The following is a 22,191-nucleotide window of genomic DNA, read 5'->3' as shown; positions in this document are numbered from 1 at the left end:
CGGTATTAATCGGATAAGGCAATTACAGTAAGGCCAATTAAATACATGTACATGTATTATACACACATTTGACACATGGTTGGTCATTCATTCACATGTTAGTTCTGTCTGCTCATTTACACCTACAGTACCTTGTTGCAAAGAAAAGAACAAAACAACCACATAATTTACATGTCGCATGTACATTTATTTCTTCTCTGAAGTTTATTTACAGCTAATTTGTAAATATCACAGTTTTCTGTTTGGATATCTCAAGAAATCTAATAGAGAATTTGAAATAAAACATTAATCAAATAGTATCACAGATTCTATCTGCTGCTGGTTCTTTAAAATGTGTTTTTAACCCCCCCCCCCCCCCCCCCTTTTTTTTCACTTTGCTGCTTGTCTTGCACATTACACTTCCTCGACTGCCATCCTGGACACATACTCTTTATATAAAATTGTCCCTTTCTCTGGATCAACAGCAGCTGAGAGCATTTCTTCTAGTTCCTCTTGTTGGAATGGTTCACCTGAAATACAACATTCATTCTCTCAGTCATGTTTACCAGTACCAGTATTAATGTCAACTAACTTAACATTTAAAAAAGATGTAAATCTTTTTCCATAAAGTAAAATCAGTGTATTTACCATCTTCTGTCATGTATTTAGCTAGTTCATCCTGTGTTAGATATCCCTTTCCATCTTGATCTAAAACTAAAAAGGCTTTCAGCAGAACATCTTCTGGTGATGGCTTATATCTAAAATGGATATAACAATGACTTAAAAATGAACAGCATAGATAATAAAAAATTATAATTTTTTTCCTTCAGTTTACCAGGGGACAATACACAACTGCATACTAAGTGTTGAAAACCAAGACCCTACCTCCTTTCCATCAAAACTTTTGTCATCAATCCTAGAAATTTTTCAAATCTGATGTATCCTGCTTCATCCTCCTCTTCTATCTGTTAATTAATAAGAGTTGGATTTTTAAGTGTAAGAATTCAACACTTAACATTTATATACATGTGTGATAAATAAGAAAATTTTCAAATTTGATCTTATTTAGAATAATTTTTGATTACCAACCTCTACCAACATATCTGTGAGCTCAGCTTCTGTGGGGCAACATCCCAATGAACGAATAATTGTACCAACTTCCCTGTTACACACAGTATAAAGACGTATATTAATTGCAGTCATCCAATATTATAAAAGTGCTTACAATATTTTCTAATTTTCAATTAATTTAATGTGTATTTAAATTACTGTATTGCAACACATTCTATACAGTTTATTCAAAAAATTAGAAAAATGCAAATCAACTTATCTTTGTGGTTACTATTTTGAAATTAAACATACCCGCACCAGTAATTAGGCTAATATGTTAAAACCATAAATATATAGGCTTGGTCACAATATTATTTGTGAATGCAAATGGTCTACTACCATAGAATGGTCAATTTGCAATCACTAAATAAATAGACACTAAAAACATCATAATCAACCTATGTTGACATTATTCCACAGTTAAAATAGACTTCAGGTGGTATGGGGCACCTCCATGTTGTGACCTACTATTTATCGAAATAAACAATAAAATCAATTTTAATTTTATAAATACTTTCTTTTCTGTAATTGTCTTTTAGCAGTGTAGCGCAGTGGGTTAGAGGTTTCACTACGAATCTGTAAATCCCTATGGGGATTTTAAAATTTTTTCCTTTCCAAAAATTTTAAAATGTATTTTAAAGTGAAAAATTGTAAAATTTGAAAATTATGAATCGGTGAAAGTATTTTGATTATAATGTACTTTAATACATATTAATATCGACAGATGTCCCATACCAACTTACTGCTGACATGGATTCATAAATATATGCATTATTCCCCTTTCATATCTTATTTCTGTTGTTATGCTTATTGCTACATATACCTCCCATATAAATTCATAATCACTTTTCATGATTCACCATAGTTAGATTTGGTTTAAACTTATTTTATTGTACCGGTAATATAAATACTGGTACAATGAGATTGAGCACAATTAAATTCTATGAATTTTTTAGCCCTCTTCTTATCACCCTATCTTAATTGAAACATAGATGCAAAGATTAAAAAAATGAAAGATATGAAATGAAATGAAAAAAAATGAAGAAATATGAAAAACTGCGCACTTTTATGGAATGTCCAGTGAAGGCTTAAAAACAAAACAGACTGAAATCCAGGTACACATATTTCATAAACAATGTAACATACATGGTACATGTAATTTATATGAACATATTTTAATTATCATGTTAAACGAAAGAAATGTTCAAACACATGTCATACTACCATATATAAACTAAATTTAAATATTTACATTTGTAAATATGTTTCCTTATATGAACCTATAAAATAGCGAAAAAACATTAAATTCTGTATGAACTTTTTCATGACATCACAGTGATCATAGCACGTGATTATCACTTGTCCCATGGATTATTGTAAACTTAATATCTCAGTAATTTGAACACATTCTGGATGATTTTTCTTTTTCAAACGTAAATATAAGTAATAAACAGCAACGTTAAAAAGTTTACTGGGATATGAAGTTGGTTGGTACTTGATTAAATCTACCGAGAAGCCCCTTGGGCTTCACAGGATTTGATCACGTGATCAACCAACTTCATATCCAGGTGAACTTTTTTAATTGCTGTTTATTTCTTAGTTAAACTCTCTGCACTATTGAATTATTTGCACGTACCTGACATCAACTGTTTTATTGTTTTCATTATCAAATATTTCAAATGCCTCGGTTATTCTCTTGTGAATATCAGCAATAAGGGAATCTGAGAAAAAAATATTCTTGAAGAATCATTCTATTAAAATGAGCGCAGCTACATGTATATGGTCTGCAAACTCATAAATTAAGCAACAACATTTCATAAAATATACCACATCTGCGAAGATTTATCCATAAGATTCTAACATTTTCTTTCAGTACATTGTATATTGCCAAATCCTATATTTGTTTTAACGTATATAGTTTGATAAATAAAAGAAAGACAGAAAAAAAATCATAGCATTTACCAGCATTTTCTTTCGATTCGTCAGCCATGTTGTTTACAGTGGTAACTAAATAAGAACACGGATCCTAAATTACCAATACGAATATAATTTTTTTTTAACTTCATGCTTCCATATTCATCTGTTATATATATTATAATCAAACTTATTTATATTGTTCGATCTTATTTACTTTGGTTTGTCTAAATGCTTAGGAAAAAATAAAACCATTTTCGTTTTGATACATACACGTATTATGAATATTAAAATGGCCGCCTCCATGTCAGTAAAAGAAAAGTAAACAGTAAACGAAGTTATTGTGATTTTATTCTCATACGTGAGTCGTATTTACAAAAATGTCGTCTTTTAAGGATAGTATTTTAGAAGCAAAAGTTGGAAATTTACACAGATTGATAGAAAATGGACGTCAAAAGTATCTTATCTTTACCAAAATGGGAAAGAGTTTATCCCTAAACGCCACGGATGGTATTGATGTTTGGCGACTGGATATGGACGAAAAAGAGTTAGAGTCGCTAAGAGAGTTGTCTGAAACGTCATCAAATGAGGCTTTTCTTCTTAAAATTAGGTAAATGCAAACCATAGAGCAAGTTCATCCGAGTCTAGCTGCAGGACTGTAGCTCCCGGTCTGAAACTGTAGCTCCCAGGTCGTCCATCCGAAGTTTTTCAGACCGGGAGCTACAGTCCTGCAGCTAATCCGAGTCAGAAGTGTAGCTCCACGGGAACAGCATGCCAGATCAAGGCAAAGAAGCAAGTACCATCGAGGGCTCCAAGAAGCAGCTAATTAACACCATGGCTGCCTCGTACAATCCTTAGAAACCTGCAGAATTTTGGTTTTTTAATTAGTATTTAACTTGTAAATAAAAGGCCTTTAGCTGTTTTCGACCTGTTACATACACTCGATATCGAGGTCAGCACAGGAAAAGAAGAAGAATTCAGGGTTGATGGACAATGTAGCTACAGTTCCTTTAATAATAAAAACTGTATATTTATTGCGCACTAAAAATTGCACACAATTTAGGACGTATTAAACCAATATAGGAATGTTTTCTGAGTAAATTTTAATCCCCAAAAAATTCCTGAGACATTTAACTTTAAATGCTTTACGTCACTTCCCTCTGAATATCTTTTAAACACTCCCACCAGCCCAGTAAAGTGAAACGGTTGGCAGCTCTTGATTCTGAAGTGAATTAAACAAGCTTCACTGTCTGAGGTTGGTTAGGGTATTTAAGAAAACTTATGAGGCAAGTAAAAAGTAAATGGGTGAACCAGTAGTAAAATGTCTCAAGAATTTTTTAATATTAAAATATTTCATAGAATATAGTTTTATATTTGTTGAAGAAGTCCAAAACAGTGTGCAACTTTTTGCACGCAATAAATATACAGTTTGTATATATGGAACTGTAGCTCCATGGTCAATCAACCAATATTTCCTTTGGAGTTACATTTCTGCATGAACATCTGACTTGCATGTATTTAGGAGTTCTTACATGTATAGTGTAAAACTTCATACGGATAAGGTTTTCCAATTTATTTACCTTGTAAATGTACATATAGTTAATATTGATTTATTGTCATTTCTTGAAAACTTCATTTTAATATTAATGTCTTTGAAGTAAAAAACAAACATACTTGGTATACTATTTGTTTCTAAGAATCAACATCAGTAAGAGTCATCTTCTAATTTACAGATAATGGATATTTGTGTTACATGTAGAACCTAAAAACTCTATACATCAATAAATTTTGTATAATATTTTGCAGGAAGGGATTTACAGATGGAGATCTTTCTGTGGCATTAATAGGAAATAGAATAACTTTAACGATTGGCAAAGGTCCAAGTGCATTGACCTTTGACTTATATGAGTGCAAAGCTGTTGAGAAGAGAACAGAACTGCAGGATTTATTGTTTCGATTGGCCTCATCATCTACAAAACTTGAAGGTGAACTTGCAGCAGCTAACAAAACAATAGAGAACTTGAAATCTCAGACAGCAAGTGCTAGTGCTGGAGCTTCAGCCATGGATTTTGGTTCAAAACGGGAGTCTCGTGCAAAACCCATGCCAAAGAAAGTAGGCATGAGTGTGATCAATCCTGGCAGCAAAAAGAGGAAGGCTGCAACAGGAATCGAGTTTGACTGATCACACTGGTTACTTAGTCCTTCAACTTCAGACAGGTGGAGCTTGATTGTTAGAAGTAGAAGACATTGAAGGATTAGTTCCCTGGTTTTTCTCGTTGGTTCACTGGCAGGTGATAGCTTTTCAGAGCTTTTCATCAGCAGTACAAGACTTACAGGTTGTTGGCAGCTAATCCTACAATAACACACACATTTATTGATTTGTTATCTCAATATTCACAATTAGCTAGTTTTAGAGCATTCATCAGTTCAACCAAATCTTTGTTTTTGATATATTCTGGTTAAGGAAACTGTTGAAAAAAAAAGATCAGAAAATAAGAAATTTTGATGAAAGGACATATTTTCATAGCTTAGAAAGATATAAATGTACATTTACTTCAATATTTCATCAGAGTTGTTGGATGAAAGACTTTATTACATGCATGGTTGATACATATTTAAGAATCACTTTCTCAGTGGCTTGATGACACATGCATTTTTTTTATACAATTGTCTTGGTTTAAGATAAATATACCATGCTTAATATATGTAGTAAATATTTGCCATAATTTTATTGTTGTGGTTATGAAAAGAGGAAAAGAAAAAACAGAACAGTACTATGGTTATAACTGTTGAATGTTTTTATTATAAGCAATGTCAAAAAAACCTCAATATAGATAATTAATCATTTGTCAATCTTCAACTGTTCAATGAAAATACTTTAAAAGAACATTTCAATTTAAACAATATTTAAAAAAGCCATTTTTGTGCAATAAATGCAATAAATATACAGTAAACATAATCCCTGTCTATAAGAGATAAAACTGTATGCATTGCATAGAAATACAAACACCCCATAGGGTCCATACACAAAATATCACTCTAAAATAATACAGAAATCACAGGGTATTGAATAAAGATCTAACAGTGCCAGATTCAAGTTTACCTGAGATAAAATGGGGGGGGGGGGGGCTGGGACGGGCTTCATTACATGAAAAGGAACACATTTTTTGGCTCAATATAGAATTTAAGACATAAGAAATAACATTTATTTGGCCTCTCAATTTCCCCCTGGATCTGACACTGTATAAGTGAATTGAACAAAGTAACCCCTCCTGACATCATGTTCAGTATGAAAGTGAAATAAGTGGTGAAAAAGCAGATAAAATATATTATTCATGTACATATAAACAACCTTTAATCAGCAGACTTATTGTTATAAAAATAAAAGAACTTTGCTATTTATAGCACTATTTAACAGATGCATGCTTTTCTTTGAATAGAATGTGTTTTGCTGCTCTTTCAACATTCTCTTGTGGGGAAAATCTGTGTACCGAATCGGGTTGCATGATAATTTTCATTTGTTCGTAACTCAGGAACATCAGTACATTCCATGTTCCGATCCGTAGAAGTGCAGGTACAAATCTAAAAGTAAACAAATAGGTATATTACTTATAACTTTGCTATCAGGATTTACATATTCAGTTATTATATCTATCGTGAATTTTTCTTTAACAATTCTCACCCTTTATAAAATCCTGCAAACCCCAACTCCCGCCATAGAACCGTAGTGCAGTGTAAGACGCCTTTGTATTGGGAAGGCATAGAGTTCATAAAACGTGTTTTAACCACATCGACAGGCGATGCCAACACTGTGCCACAAAACCCGGCGGCGAAGGCCGACACCAGGTGACAGGGAGTTCCATTGGACATTATGTTACTGTGTATAAGATGATCTTTGATGATGTCATAGGTCACCACCTCCCCTATATTGACGATTCCATTCCGTGTCATATTTGGTAAACAACCTAAAACGGATGAAAAAATATTAACACATTTATTATACATGAATGTAAGAGAGAGAGAGAGAGAGAGAGAGAGAGAGATTTGCAATAACCTCGCCAAAGTCCTTTCATTCCCTCCTTGGTGAATATCTTTTTGTAAGCATCTGTAGAGTTAGCATAGCGACCAAGGTTGTTGCCGAACTGAGCCTGCATGCGGACCTTGACGACATCCGTCGGGTGTGCGACCGCCACGGCCAATATCCCCGTGGTACTTCCCGCCAAAACCCGGACAAATACCGGCGTCTTGGTGGGCCTATTATCTTCTGTCGAAAGAGAGAAAAAAACATTTTATTGATATTTTCATATCGTGATATCAAACATCTTTAGAAGGTGAAAACATAATTTTTGCAGAAAAGTGGACTAGCATAGCCTTCAAATATTCATTTCTTTGGAAAAAAAAGTTGAGGATAGACCTGATGAAATTACCACTAAATATCAGACTGGAATACATATCCTTCACATCATCATAACAGCCCAGTTTTATGGTAGAAAATGCAAGTTGCCTCTGTAAGCCCGGTATTAGTCCTCTGTATAACCCACCGACTCCCTCCTCGCTGAATATAGTGAAAATGGTCCGGAATATACCGGAATACTTGCTGGGAGCCCCGCCAACATTTCCTTGTACCTACCAAAGACATGCAGAAAATGAAATGAGGCAAATTTTATTGTCTATAAGATAACTTTATAATTCTTTCTATTTAATTTCAGTTTCGGGTACCCCTTTTTTCTATACTAAGAAAGAACGAGACAATATCTTAATAAGAAATTAAAACAGTGTCAGAGCACGAACATCTATAGTTCTAAATTTTCCACAAATTAAATTCCGCAATTAAACTCCAATCACAAAATTATTCAGTCTGATTAAAAGCAGACCTTCTCCCTTATATTTGGCGACACGGGGAGGGGGGGGGGTCGACTTTGATCCCACGACCTAGATCACAAGCTGACGCTGGGTTTTATCTTTAAGACGGAATGATACAATCACATTTATTCTAATATCTATATTCTATGATATACATCACTATCCCAACAATCACTTTTAAAAGTCGACCATTGTCCTTACCCACCCTACCCAACTTGCGTGAATAAAATACATGTGCAAACATTGAGTGATATACGAATAATGATTACCCCCCTTTTCGTGTCTCAAAACTAGAACATAAAATTAAAATATCTGTGTGTTATGTTAATTATTCTTAATTCTTAATTAAACTAAAATACGTTAACGACAACTTTAACTATTTTTAAAATTTGAAAAATAATTTTTATACTAGAGGGAGAAAATGGAAATGGTAATATTTGATTTTTTGCGACTTTTCAATGTTTACGATGTTCCTATGCACTCTTAACGTTATAGATTTTTATGCTGATTCGAATCCCTTTAATCTGTGGAGATTGAAAGGTCGTGTAACAAATGTACTAGAGGGGGTCAATGATCGAAGTGTTTATGAAAAGCAAGGTTAAGCATAGCGTATATATAGCATAATATTGTGTGTTGAGCGCCTTATCGTGATTTCGTCATCCAGTACCAGTATATATATTTAGATTGAGAGAGTTTGCAAAATTTGAAAGAAACCAAATCGATTATTTAGTCAACAGATATAAGAAAAAAGAAAAGATCAATTAATTTTTAAATATTGTTTATAGATGTACTGTAAATGTAAAAAAATAAAATACACTTTAAAAAAATTTAGTATGGGAATATTGTAACCTACCTGCAGTCGGACTTTGGTTGTATCGAGAGGAAACGTGACCACATCGGCCAAGCAGGCCCCCGTCCCGGCGCTGACCAACTTGACCCAGAAGGGGGCGTCAGTTTTGGCCACCTTGACCCCAAGGGCCGGCTCGGGGCGCAGGGCCGGGGGTCGTGTTGATGTCTCCGTCATCCGCTCATTCATATGAATTCCATTCTATGGTCAAGTTTCTAAATACAAATTTAACTAATCTGTAGAGAATCTTGATAAGAACGACTAAAATCAACCAAAAAAGAGAACAAAACAAAAAACAATAATTTTTTTAAATCAACCAAAAAAACCCAACAAAAACAAAAAAGTCACCCCATCCCCTCCTAAAAATAAAGAAGTTTAACTTACAACAAAATTATTGATAATTTACCTATATACATACGAAGTTCTGTTGAAACATTTCTGAAATTAATCCCAGACGAACAGTAAGAAACCTTAAACTATAATCAGGCGACTATATGGACCGAGCGAATCATGGTTCGTTGGATGAACTTACGATTGACCTTCCACGCAAAATAAAAACAAACTGACTCAATCATTGTCCGCGCTCTGCTAACCCCGCCAGTACTAACTAGATCCTTTCACAAAATACCAGCTGATCAGCTGTTTCTTTGCGCCTACGGAGACCAAGACGGGCCATACATAACGTAATTTCCACATGAAGGCACATAATGATCCATCACCACAGGGATCCCAACTAATTCCTTAATTTTGATTTTCCATAAGGTATCGATATCTTTTCCCGTACAAAAAAAAAGTGTTTGATATTTCATAATGATATAAACCTAGAGGGCATTGCAAAAAAAAAAAGAAAAAGAAGAGAGTTTTTGAAGACAGTACAATGACCAGAGAGGAACATCTAGACGTAAAAGGTAAAGACAGAGAAAACAAACGTGTGTCACAAGTCAGTGTGTTCCATTGTTTTCAAAGATGCCAAAACTTTATCGATCGATCGATCTTGAAATAGTCCACGAAGAGTACATTTCGAAAGAATGTGAGCTTAGGCATTATAAAAAATATATATTATAGGATAGGATTTTATAATTTTAAGCAAATGGATGAAAGTCATTTTGCTCGTTTGTGATTCGGTCTGTTGTTCAATTTGCTCTAAATATTGCCGTTAATTAATCTTTAAATAAAGAAAATGGTTAGATTTGTATTTGTTAAAGAACTATTATTTATAGATACAATCTCAAATTCTTATTAATTTCTATTTAAAAAAATGTTCCAATATTTTTATTAAGATCGCTGAAGCTAAATGGAGTGCTCCATCACGCCATTAGTACTGAAATTTTTAAAGATTCTTTACGGCTTCCGTAGTGTTTTTGGTCAATGAAGTGACGGTGCAGGTGTAAATGACCCCCCACCCCCACCCCCATGCACTCCCCTACCGAGCAAGGATTAATTGTCCAGTATTTTTCTCGTATCTTCTGAAGAACATTGTTTGCGTCTAAACAAAAATGAAACCATCAGAAAAAATGGTAATTTGCGTCTTTCTTCATGTTTTTGCGTTATTTTTCAATATCATTTAGCTACCAGCTAGGTTAGTTAACAAAACAAATGTTCGCGTAAAAATATATTTGCTAAATTAAGTAAAGAACAAAATAATAGATATACATGTAATTGTAATTACCATCGTTTATTATATATAAGTAATTGTTCGCAGAACTGACTTCACTCTACGTTATAAAGGATGCATGTATGAAAATTAATGGGGTGTGTGATTTTTTTTTTCTTCAATCGATATATCGAAAATGAATATTTCAATTGAACAAAATACAAAATGATAAACATTGAAAATCATGTTAAGAACATAAACAGTTCCTAAGGCTTGTAAGTTTGGTTTTTATTTTACATTACCTTGCATGGTCTCTCTATCCAAGTAAACAGTGTAAATAATCTTGTTTTCGTTTGTCATCGCTTTATACGGAATCTTACCGATAATGTCATTGTGACGTCACACTACGGACAGACTAGCCCGCAGAACATAATGACTGAGAAGCGACCTTTTGGAACATCTTTTGGGGGATATATTTATTGCTGGCATAATAAATAGTAATCGATCGACTTTGGAATCTATATATCATCTGAATGTAAATACTTGGGTTATATATTTTACTATGTAGAAGTCCCTATCCCATGTATTGTGTATTTAATCCTCTTCAAATCAATGAGCGAGATCGACAGGCCGTAGAAAGTATCAAAGCAATCCCGCGAGGGTTGGGTTCAAGGTCCACTCTTTCCCCGATATTTCTGTGGAGCGCTAATGATGCATACTGTGTGGACTTTGTACCCTTCTTACATCACTCCACCCAGAAATAATCGATAGGAAACAAAAAATTCTAAACAGTTGTTTTGAGAGAGAGAGAGAGAGAGAGAGAGAGAGAGATGACGTAACCCATGTAACTTCACAACATGAATATGCGGGATCTGACGTCATCTACTGCACTGTCCGTGAGTACCAGGACGCAACGACAGATAAGTTGTTGACTGACCGTTCATTCATGCTGTTATTTCATTTAATGTACCACAATGTACATTTAGGACGACTCCATCCGCACAGTGCATCACGTTTTACATCAAACAATAACCTCGTACTTACACATAACAAACCCACGGAGAACCTGTTGCACTATCTAACATCTAATAACACCCTGTCTCGTCTTTTCTACAGAGCAGCTAGGATGTTTAAACAAGGCAGCATTTGTCGAATTTTTTATTTACAAAGTTAGTGATTTTGTCTCCTTGCAGCTGATGAAACAACACACGGCATGTCTGACTTTTTCGTATCCTAAAAGTGTCATCATGAAGTCACACACGGGGCGGGAAAGGTTAACTTTTTAAGATCCCACATTTCAATATTGTGGGCATTTGGATCCAAATGAAATTTACGAAAAAACTTCACATATGTACAAAAAAAAGATGAATTACAGTAAATTGATGATGTCCATTTAAGGGGGACATATTAGGCCCATATCATACTTAGTCCTTTTCTTTTAATTTAATTTTATGCAACTGAAAGAAAGATAGTAGAAATTATTTTGAAATTGCTAAACATGTAACCAATTTTGAGTGATAAAAATCACTATTTTTTAAAAATTTATATTCAGATACTACATTGTAAGTACAAACAAAGACAATATGTTAATTTTTTCTCTATTATAAATCTCTATCATCACTATATATCGTATATAGATTTATCTGACACCAAGGGAACAAAAGTCTTCATTAGACCGTAACAATTCACATAATAGTATCACTAGAAATATGTTTTAATGTAAGTTTATTATTATGTGATGATTGGGCTAGAAAACGTGAATGAACCTTTACCAAATATATTGAATTCCTTAATCCTCTCCAATACACTGATGTAAGTTTAATGGGGAATGGTCAAGATTTTGGTTAAAAATTATTTTCCTGTTTTTTTGATGTTTACAATACTTTCAAATAGTCAACAACATTTGAATGTCAGTCGTCGTGTTATGAGCAGACACAGAACTCTCGATTCTTTTTTGTCACGTAAACAAAGCTACATGTATATACGTCATGTTTTTGTTTACGTTTTGAATGTTGAGGTAAAAAATCCAGTTTTATACCGAAAATGAATGTTATAAACGCTAGGAACATTTTATGAATATATACTTAAAACGAATTAGAACAGAGAGAAATCAGCTTGAAAAGGAACTTTTACCAATATATTGAACCAATATTAACAAAAACAGCGCGAGCCCTGTTTACATGACAAAGAATCATGAGGCCTATATCGTGCTTATAACTTTACGACTGACACTCGCATTTTTGTTTACCATTAGAAATGCATTTCTAAGCATTACAACCCCATACAAAAAGAAATTAAAATTTGACCAAAATCGTGACCATGCCCCTTTATTATTCATTATGTATGTCTGTAAAGGTTTCCCTACTTTCTTCAAATTTTTACATGTATATGGGAATATGGTCGATCAGATTCGCAAACATTTGGGTGTGGGGGGGGGGGGGGGTCATTAATCCCGCTAGCGCTGTTTTTTTTCTGTTTTGTGTAATCTCTATGTTGATCAAGATTTCGTCGTTTCTTTTGGTATGGTAGTTGGACTTTGACCGATTTTGATTGATGTCTATTTACTAAATCGGAGTTGTTGGACTTTGATCGTCTAACGGGCTAGTTTTTGTTTTTAATGTGCATTTTTTTTTTGCAGAGACGTCGCGCACGATACTGGTGTTACTTAACGTTACGCTTATAACGTCAAACGACGCACAAACGTAACGTCGCATTTTAAAGAAACTCAACTTCTTAATAGCCGTGAATTTTGAAACTAAAATAAATACAAATGTATTCATATCTCCTGTATCTCCAGATTTGCACAGCAAGCAAGTTATGAATTAATGCACAAACATTGCCAGTAATATGGTAGTAAATGTACTTAAAATAAGATCACAATTTGCACGCCTGTAACTCAGGCAATATTTAAGAAATATAAGTAATAACTTTAAAAAGTGTATATCTTCATTTAAATAACTCAATCATAGTTTATGAAACAAAAAAAAATTGGCAGATTGGAATGTGATTTCCTTTTAGAAAATTTCAAGCTGCATGGTATAAACTATAAATTTGATCAGCGAATTCAAAACATTCCACATTCGATATTGCACTTTTATCCCAGACAATACAGCTAAATGCACAGATACATGTATTTGGATAATATAATTATACAATCATGAAAATTATATTCTGGTATATTATTCTATTTACTAGGTTTTACAATCTTTGAAATTTATGTATTCGATCATGTACAATTCATTTTTAAGACATAATAATGTCGTTTATTGCATGCAATATGTTTAAATGGACACATTCGTCCAAAACAATATTGGCCCGAGCATCTATTTCTGAACAGATATAAACTACTGCACTGGCTGGCACTACGGCTCTTCTCCTGGGTATACGTTTGTATGACAGAAGATTCTTGTTATCAATATTGTCGTAATAAAGTCCTGTGATGACCTTAATACCAGCTGGAAGAGTTGAGCCCCAAGCGTCAGTGCTTTCGCTGTTTAATGTTTGAATTGCTTCCTGAACTTTTAGCAAGAAATAGTCATGGTCTGGGTCATCCGCATATACGGCAATTACCTGTCCTTTGGATACCATTTCGGACAAGGGCACCTCTTCGTCATCTTCTTCAACATTGAATGTGTTGTTTGTCTCCTTGACCATTTCATGGTGTTGAACTTGCCCAATTCTTTGAACATTTACACATTCGTGATAAATTTGTAAACTGCATTTTTCACAAAAGCAGGACAGTTCGCGTATAATGATATGGGGAGACGAGTTATCAACGATGACTTGATGGACAGATCTGATGTTTGAAATTGGTTTGAAACTTAAATTGCCTTCTCTTGGGATGAAATCAAGAAAACGGAAAAGCCGTCTCCGGCAAACAGATTTTGTCCGCGTCAAATTCGAAACAGATCCCGGGCTTGTCCACGCAAAACTGCCAGATCTGCCTGTCTTTTTAACAGTCCTCCAGCAGCATCTTGAGGTCCTACATTATAAACACAATCATGTAATAATACAAAAATATTAAATTTTAATTGAAACAAAAATGCTCATATATAGTAAATGCAAAATAAACTTCAACGCGACATGAATGAATTAAATAACGCACGTTTTACTTCTTTACCTTGTCAAAATGAAAGTAGTGATCAACAAGTGGCTTAATTAATGTATAAAACAATTCTGTTTTCATAAGAAAATGCTAATAGAATAGCTACCATTTACAAGTTTAAAGTACTTAGTTCGATCTGATGGACACTGTATTTGTATCCTTAAGAAGAAAGTGTGCAGAAAATATACATGTAAATACCTTTAGCATGTGCAGTCTCAAAATAATTTCTGGTAAAATGTTTGAAACCGAAATCCCGACTGGAGTTGCTGATATCCCCAAAGCAATGTCGACTCTTATATTGGACTGCACATCCATCTGTGAACTCGTGCATGGTGTCAACCGGGTAGGAAATAGATGCCAAGTACTCGGATATTGTTTTACGAACTTCATGGACGAAATACTGGTCATGCTGTTGATCATCACTAATAACAAAAAAATGTTCAGTGATTATTTCTGGGTTCTGCTCAGTGCTCTCCACTCCATCAATGTCGGGTAGTGCATGGCGATGTATAATCGTAACGTGAACAGAGACTTCAGTTTTTTGAAAGTAAGCACTTTGAAGTTGTTTTAATTCTGTGCAACGGTAATTTTCAGAAAAGTCATGAACACAGATGCAGTGGTTGAGTTGAAGATTAGATGAAAGTTCTTGAAATTGGTTGTTTTGTCAAGTAGCTCGGTGTTGATGGAATGGAAACGATTTTAATAGTTGCAAAAAGTGTGAAAATAAATCACTGACTTTTGATTCCTTTTTAACCAGAACGAGTTTCTTTGTTGTTTTATTGCCCTTCACTTTGATTTCAACTTTTTCAAATTTTTCCCACTTGACTGTTTCGTCTGTCTCCGCGTCTCCAGTTTCTTCTGGTAATAAGTATAGTTTGTGGATACCACATTCTGCACACTGTCGCTTCTTGCATTGCAAAGTAGGATTTATACACAATGTGACATCCACCACATCGCTTATGGACTCGAATACTTGGACGTCAATTCCAATGTCATTTGCATTTGTTTTGATGATCTTTTTCCGAAAGTCCATACATGATTTGAAGGCACTCTTTATTTCAACATGATATCTACAACAGCATGTGTGTCTGTCCTTTGGGCGGGCCTGTCTAACAAAATAGGGCTTGCAATTTTCAAAGGACCTTTGACAAATTTTGATATCAGGATTTTCGCTTATGAAATCCAGGTAAACTTCAGTTTGGGTCTTTTCTAAAATATACACTGCGTGGCTCGTGTATAATTTGGGTCCAATTCTTTCTCGCTTGATATCTGCTTTATTTCTATGGAGGGTAATCGTGTTAAAAAATCCGGACATGTAAACTTGTAAATCCGAATATGCAATCGTGTTGATGTGTGAGACTGAGTATGAATGAGTGTAATTTTGATCGTATATCCGAAAAAACTCTGGGATAAACACTTTAGAGTTGATCCCACAGACCTTCAATCTAATTTTCCCTACAGATGCTTAATTGCAGCTGTAAAATGCTGTTTGTTATTTACATGTAACCTGCTACTATAATACACACTTTCCATCTCTAATCTCTGCATTTGTATTTCCGTTTTCTGAAATATCACGGCTGACATCTTACAAATTGACAATGTAAAGTCTACAAGTTTGTCGAATTTTGAATGACCTTATATGGAAACAGTGACGTCACTGATAAAAAAAAAAGGCTAGCTCCGGGTAAAGGCATGCCGTAATCGCCGGAATAGGAACGGAATAAATAAAAAAAAAATATTAGGTAGTACTTATATTATAGTAGGTGGTACTTATAATCATATTATCTCTGGATAACAACATTTCATAGAAAGTATTATTTTTCGGAAAATTATATTATGAGATTGGTGTACATTTTATCAAGAGAATGTATAAAAGATGCGAGTGAAGAATTCGATCGGCTTCAGATATCCTCTTAGAACTGAAAAAAAATTACATTTAATGACTTTGTTTGAATACACGTGTATAAAGATATATACGCATTTTTCTTCATAGGCGTCGGAACCGAGGGAGGGGGGGGGGGGGTAGGGGGCTCAACCCCCCCCCCCCCCCACTTTTTTTTTGCCAAGTTAGACCTAACCATTAGGAACATAGCTACAGGGAGGGTTCAGCCCCCCCCCCCCCCAACACACACACACTTTTCCCTCGCAACAAACAAAATTGTTCCTTAAAAGACCTAAAAGAGAATGAAATATTAATAGTGATATTGAAAATTGAAGTCATAGTAGGTACATGTATACTAGCACCCCCCCCCCCCCCCCCCACCACCACCACCACCACCACCACGGATTAGGAATTTCATGATTTGGGGAAAAAATTGGGCAGGTAAGATTAGAGTTATAGGTATACACCCCCCCCCCCCCCGGATTAAGATTTTAGATTTTCATGATTTTGGGAATTCTTGTCAAGATTTCTTATGATTAGTTTAGCCCCCCCCCCCTTTCAAGTTGCTTCCGACGCCTTTGTTATTAGAGTACATGAAACAAATTGTTAAAGTATAGGCCTCGGCTGAATTACATAAGAAAAACAAACTATTTAAAGACATTGTTTTTGAGAATGTGAGAAGCGACACCCTCTTTTAAAAAAATGAATAAAAATTCCAAAGATAAGGTAAAATGTCGTGAAATTAAAATGTGTATAAATTATTTTAAGAAATGTTTCTTTGCATTGTCGGCAATATATAGGGAAAAAAGCCTATCATGCAGGTAAAAATTGGCATTTTTTAAAATTATTTCAAGCAATAATTACGCAAAATGAGTATGACGTCCCGAATGTCGGTTCAATACAGACTCACTTTGTGAAGTTGGTTGATTAAAAATTTTCTGGAGAGCTATTATAATACAACTTTACAGCCACTTATGCACTAGCTGCAGGTCTGTAGCTCCCGGTCTGATAAAATTCAGATGGACTACCTTGAAGCTACAGTGCCTCCCATAGTAAAACTTCAATTTACGGCGCACAAAAATATGCGCTAGTTTTTTGTTATCATTGAAGATTGTGTTATTATTTATATTTCACTTACACTACGAAAAAAAGTATAAATACAAGTAAAGTAACATAAATTTTTTCGCGAAAAATTACCAAATCTTGGCAGGTCGTTTATTCTAACTAATTCGGAAAATAACAAGAGTAAGGATGTCAATGTGACAGCAAACCGGTTTTCTTTTGTGTGAACAGTATCCATAATCCATTTGTCAATCCTGAATTGATTAAAACTACCTATCCAAAGAAATGGGGTACTCTATATGCAATGTTTTTGCCCAAGAATGACTAAGTTCAACAGCTGATATTTTTTCATAAATTATCAGAAATCAAAAATCCTAGCAAATAGCATACCTCTGATATATGTATAATTGATCTGCAAAAGAAATAATCGGAAACCCGGTTAAAAATTATCTCTCAAAATTCTTAGAATTCAGAAGCAATGGAGTTACATGGGACCTCACGGCGGTCTTCGAACCCCATGCCGCTCAAAATATATTTACCCCCTTAGGAAATTTCTTGATCCGTCTCATTTCTAGAAAAGAGTACGTATTACCTTATATTCCAGTTTAATTACATGTCAGATTTTTTTTAAGAGAAACAAGATATTAGGCATTCCTTTTATAATACCATGAGAATTATATTACGGAAATTAGCGCATTCTTCACATCGGCGACGATTTTTTTTCTTCATGAACCTCTTCCTGTTTGGTCCAGTTTCAATCATACCTCATTTTCTTTTTCTAAATATAATTCCGGTGTTTTCGATAGAAAAGGTGTCGTTCATTAAAAGCTTATTGCAACAGTTTAGCTGAATTTCGTCCATTCCGGCGATTACGGCATGCCTTTTCCCGCAGCAAGGCAGATGCCATATAAGGTCATGTCAAAATTCGACAAACTTGTAGACTTTACATTATGTCAGATGTGCTATTGCCGAGCCTGAAGTTACAAATGCAGAAACTACGGATTAAAAGTATGCAAAGTTGAAGGTTTAATTAACTAATGTAAACAATAAAGTTGCAAAATGTGCATCATGCGAAGGAACTGAGTCAAATCATACACGTGTTTATACCCGAGTTTTATAGGTTACACGATCAGAATTACACATATTCATACTCAGGCTCACACATCAACACGATTGCATATTCGGATTTACAAGTTTACATGTCTGGATTTTTGAACACGATTACCCTCCATATATTTCCAGTCGGTCGGGAGATACCTGGACGTAGCCAAAAGTCGTACGCAAGTTGTTTAGTTTCCGTTGAAATCGCGTCAGTGCGCGTTTTTCTAAACGTGTAAGTCCAACAAGATCTTTCAGTTTTCAATACAGTGGTGCGAATTGTGTTTCCCTTACTTATTCGTCTAACTAGTAAACCAAGTTTTTTAGCTAGATTTTTTCGACATCTGCTTTGGGTCACTTGTTCACCACTTATTGATGCAACAAGCACGTTCATAGACGTAACCGAGTCTTTCGATCTTTTCATTTTGCAGCTATCAATTGTTGTTTTTAAATCTTGCAGAACCGCTTTTTCCGTTGATTTTTTACTTTGTTCTTCTGGTGATAATACGACATCAGCATCAATTAAAATTTTTGTCGTTGAAAAGTTTGAATTTTTCAAATATGCTGCCAGTGTAGCTGACCGCTTCTTTGGTGATTGGGGTAACGAATCCTTTAATTTTTTTAATGCTCTGTGTTTACTTGTTCTGTTTTTAAAAACATGTCTTATCATTTCATTTGAATTTTTCGTGTTCGCAGAGAGCTCGACGTTTTTATTCCTCGCTAAATTTCTATATTTTCTTTTTCGTTCTGTTTCCTTCCGTCTCGTTTCAGCTTGTTTTGCTCTGTACATGCGCTTTCTAATTGCATCAGAAGTTTGTTTATACTCAGTCTGTTTGACAGTTTTGTTTTTATGATACGATGCTAGCTTTTGTTGTCGTCGTTTTTGAAGTTTCTTATTTCTATAAAACTCTAATCTTTCTCGTGGGGACATTTTCGTATCCATGGTATCATTGTCATTCTTCTGAAAACCGCAACAGATAAAAAAAAATTAAAGACCCTGTAGATTTGTAAAATCCTAAACACAAATACTAGTACCGAGACATATGGGTCGCCATGCAGGTTTCAATGATAATCCTCATTTCCTATCAAAGTATTTATCTAATTAATACAATAATGAATAAAACACGAATGCTTTATTTAAAAATATAATTCTGTAAAGTTCTATTAGAAAATAGCGGGCTGGCGTCGTATTTGAAAGTGGGGCTAGACTTCTTGACAAACGAAAAAAAAGTTGGAGGGGGGATCTCTATGTTGATTCATTTTTACATGTCCCCCCCCCCCCCCCCCCCCCCCCCCCCCCCGGTGCTACGTGACCTCTAGCAGATTTTGTATGACCGCTAATGTCCGCTTTTAAATTACTTTAATATTTATCACGCGTGTAGGATATTTTTTTAAACGGATGGATCGGTCTATAAAGATCTTGACTGAAATGGAATAAAGAGAATATGGGTAGAGTGTTAGGATTTGATTACATTACGTCTTTGCATCATCTAATTTTTTTAATCAACTTAGTCCAGATTAGAAAAAAACGGGTATTTGGCAGAAAATGTTATTGTTGCTATATAATAAAAAAAATTACGAAAAGGACCTGCATCAAAACTTATATAATAACTATTTACCAACCAACGTTTTTCGTTTGGACGTAATCAGTTTTGAGTATATCAACGTCACGTCACAGTCACGGAGCGTCAAACATAAAGGGGACGTTTATTTAGACATTCATTAATTTCTGTCTTCCTTAAACTAATATGAGGATTCATAAAATGTTGATATGTCTCTGTAGCAAATTTCATGTACGTTGTGTCTGTTGTACTTATTTTAATAATTGCGATTGTATATTGGTTGAAATTTTGCACTAAAACCGTTAAATTGCTTAAAAAGTGCAGTATTTTTTACATTGGGACATTTCACTGGACAACTTAAAAATCAACCTGACTTATGGATATTGTTATTATAAAATAATAGTCGTTTGTATCTTATTATACGATACGTGTGCAATATATCTGTATCAAAAATAAGCAACTTACCTTCGTTTTAGACATAATATTGATGATTGAAATGTCAGTCTATCTGAATCTTCAAAAAACGGGACACCGAGTACTTCGCCATTTCAAAGGCTGCAATATTATATCTATCAACCGAACATTTGAAATGATTATGACTTTATACTTTGATACATATGTTACAATTACATTCCATATGTCATGCTGTTTGGCGCAAAATTGATTGTTTTATCAACCTGTGCATAAAGCGCATAGCTACTGAATGTAACGCAGGACATCCATATATCACGTCAACTACAGATATTTAAGACCTGTCATTCCTCAAAAAGTATGTAAAATTCATTTTATTTAAGATATTTTCATTATTTACAAATATCCCTTGCCATTGATACCCAACACTTTTATATTTCCCTTTTAACGGCTCTTCCTCAACCCCTCAAAATAATATATAATAGCGTAGGTAAAAGAGACAGCAGTATCGTGCGCGACGTCAGATGATGTCGAGAATTTAGCCTTTCAAAAACAAATTAAAAGTTCAGATAAACTGAGTGAGAAACTTGGTATAAAATTAACCTGATATAACGAATAAATTGTATTTATAGACGAAGAGGTATGCAAAAAGTACAGGAAAATTGTGTTTGGTAGACGAAACATTGGAATTGGGTCTGTCATGAATGTTTTGGTCTATGTTTTATACAAGTACATTGTTATCAGAATTATAACAATGTCTGTCTGTTTCAGCTCAAAAAAATGTAGTGAATGATGCATACAATATATTCGTTATAAATTTAAATCGAGTACATGATCGATCTTAAAAACATTGTCAAATAGGTTGTATCTTTGACAGAGTGATTAAACTTTTTGCTTTATGTAACACACATACGGGTACTTCAAGTATATGATTTCATTGAATCTTTACTTTTGACGAAGAGTATGATAGCTTAAAGTGTGCAAATGACATTTTGCTTCATATTCGAACTTTTGAAAATACTACATATCATTTCACTGTTTATTGACTGCACATTCAACTGCGTTAAAACTGCATCATATCCGAAATTATCAATTTCCGACTCGGGCAAAAAATACAACCGTTTAAAAAAAATCCGTCTACAGTTGGTCAATTGATTATTGCTAGTAAGTTCTAACATCGCTGGCAACTTTCTGAAGTACGCATGCTCGACTTCACAGTCGGACATTCTGGGAAAACTACTGTAGATAGAATGTACGATGACAATCTTATTTTGTCTTAATTTATTGTCAAACGTACATATTAAGTACTAGAAAACCTTTGGTCATATAATGCCAAGAGATGGTAGAGACCAACTGGTGAAACCTAGCTTTTCTTACAGTTATCCCACCTTTCTAGATAAACCAACAAAAACAGTGTATCTTTTCAGAGTTTGTTGGAAAGACAAGAAAAGACTGAGACAATTAAGTACCACACTGATATAATTCTTTAATTTTTCCTTTTTTGACGGAAAAGCCCGATTGTACGAAAGCCCATTTAGGACCTATCAAAAAATATTTTTGAATTCGATTGAAACGACATTAATCCAAGCGGGAAAATTTTACGTTGATTCACAAAAAAGATAACTTCTCATTGGTCAAAGTGGCTTGAGTCTATCATGGAAAATCCGAGCAAAGAAGCGACATTTACGCGGGAAAATTTCAGGAAAATAACCTAGATGCCCACGTACCCTCCTTTGTGTGTATAAAAATGGCCACACCGCTAAC

At 34.4% G+C, this 22,191-nt stretch overlaps 3 protein-coding genes and 1 pseudogene across 5 annotated transcripts; 1 reads left to right on the top strand and 3 right to left on the bottom strand.

The window, feature by feature from the left end:
• Positions 1-163: 163 nt before the first annotated feature.
• LOC128175409 (dynein regulatory complex protein 8-like) lies at positions 164-3,123 on the bottom strand. The gene is made up of 6 exons (XM_052841024.1): positions 3,052-3,123; positions 2,726-2,810; positions 1,069-1,141; positions 865-944; positions 628-737; positions 164-509 (listed from the first exon to the last, which is right to left on the bottom strand). Exons 1-6 carry the CDS (start codon positions 3,077-3,079, stop codon positions 394-396), a joined length of 492 nt encoding a protein of 163 aa, XP_052696984.1. The 5' UTR covers positions 3,080-3,123; the 3' UTR covers positions 164-393.
• Positions 3,124-3,288: 165 nt separating this feature from the next.
• Positions 3,289-5,729, top strand: LOC128178009 (protein PAXX-like). Its single transcript, XM_052844997.1, has 2 exons — positions 3,289-3,613; positions 4,810-5,729. The coding sequence occupies exons 1-2, from the start codon at positions 3,384-3,386 to the stop codon at positions 5,183-5,185; spliced, it is 606 nt and encodes a 201-aa protein (XP_052700957.1). The 5' UTR covers positions 3,289-3,383; the 3' UTR covers positions 5,186-5,729.
• A 208-nt stretch (positions 5,730-5,937) lies between these two features.
• Positions 5,938-10,727, bottom strand: LOC128178008 (mitochondrial uncoupling protein 2-like). 3 transcript variants are annotated; one of them, XM_052844996.1, is made up of 6 exons: positions 10,610-10,727; positions 8,720-8,928; positions 7,431-7,629; positions 7,058-7,267; positions 6,686-6,968; positions 5,938-6,585 (listed from the first exon to the last, which is right to left on the bottom strand). In XM_052844996.1, exons 2-6 carry the CDS (start codon positions 8,900-8,902, stop codon positions 6,411-6,413), a joined length of 1,050 nt encoding a protein of 349 aa, XP_052700956.1. In that variant the 5' UTR covers positions 8,903-8,928; positions 10,610-10,727; the 3' UTR covers positions 5,938-6,410. The 3 variants fall into 3 exon arrangements, with proteins under 3 accessions (XP_052700956.1, XP_052700955.1, XP_052700954.1); XM_052844995.1 differs by lacking the exon at positions 10,610-10,727 and adding an exon at positions 9,132-9,434; XM_052844994.1 differs by lacking the exon at positions 10,610-10,727 and adding an exon at positions 9,120-9,433.
• A 2,767-nt stretch (positions 10,728-13,494) lies between these two features.
• On the bottom strand, positions 13,495-15,579 carry LOC128178088 (uncharacterized; annotated as a pseudogene).
• Positions 15,580-22,191: the final 6,612 nt, after the last annotated feature.

Source organism: Crassostrea angulata, chromosome 3 (genome assembly GCF_025612915.1).
Source record: "Crassostrea angulata isolate pt1a10 chromosome 3, ASM2561291v2, whole genome shotgun sequence".
Classification (NCBI taxonomy): Eukaryota; Metazoa; Mollusca; class Bivalvia; order Ostreida; family Ostreidae; genus Magallana; species Magallana angulata.
This window is presented reverse-complemented; position numbering and strand designations above follow the sequence as displayed.

Excerpts from the sequence above, each read along its gene's own strand:
- LOC128175409 (XM_052841024.1), bottom strand. The coding sequence starts at position 3,079 with ATGGCTGACGAATCGAAAGAAAATGCTG. Across the intron at positions 945-1,068 it reads TCACAGATATGTTGGTAGAG|ATAGAAGAGGAGGATGAAGC; the intron begins GTTGGTAATCAA and ends ATTAATTAACAG. Across the intron at positions 510-627 it reads TAAATACATGACAGAAGATG|GTGAACCATTCCAACAAGAG; the intron begins GTAAATACACTG and ends GTTGTATTTCAG.
- LOC128178008 (XM_052844996.1), bottom strand. The coding sequence starts at position 8,902 with ATGAATGAGCGGATGACGGAGACATCAACACGACCCCCGGCCCTGCGC. Across the intron at positions 7,630-8,719 it reads CAACCAAAGTCCGACTGCAG|GTACAAGGAAATGTTGGCGG; the intron begins GTAGGTTACAAT and ends TGTCTTTGGTAG. Across the intron at positions 6,969-7,057 it reads AATGAAAGGACTTTGGCGAG|GTTGTTTACCAAATATGACA; the intron begins GTTATTGCAAAT and ends CATCCGTTTTAG.
- LOC128178009 (XM_052844997.1), top strand. The coding sequence starts at position 3,384 with ATGTCGTCTTTTAAGGATAGTATTTTAGAAGCAAAAGTTGGAAATTTA. Across the intron at positions 3,614-4,809 it reads GCTTTTCTTCTTAAAATTAG|GAAGGGATTTACAGATGGAG; the intron begins GTAAATGCAAAC and ends AATATTTTGCAG.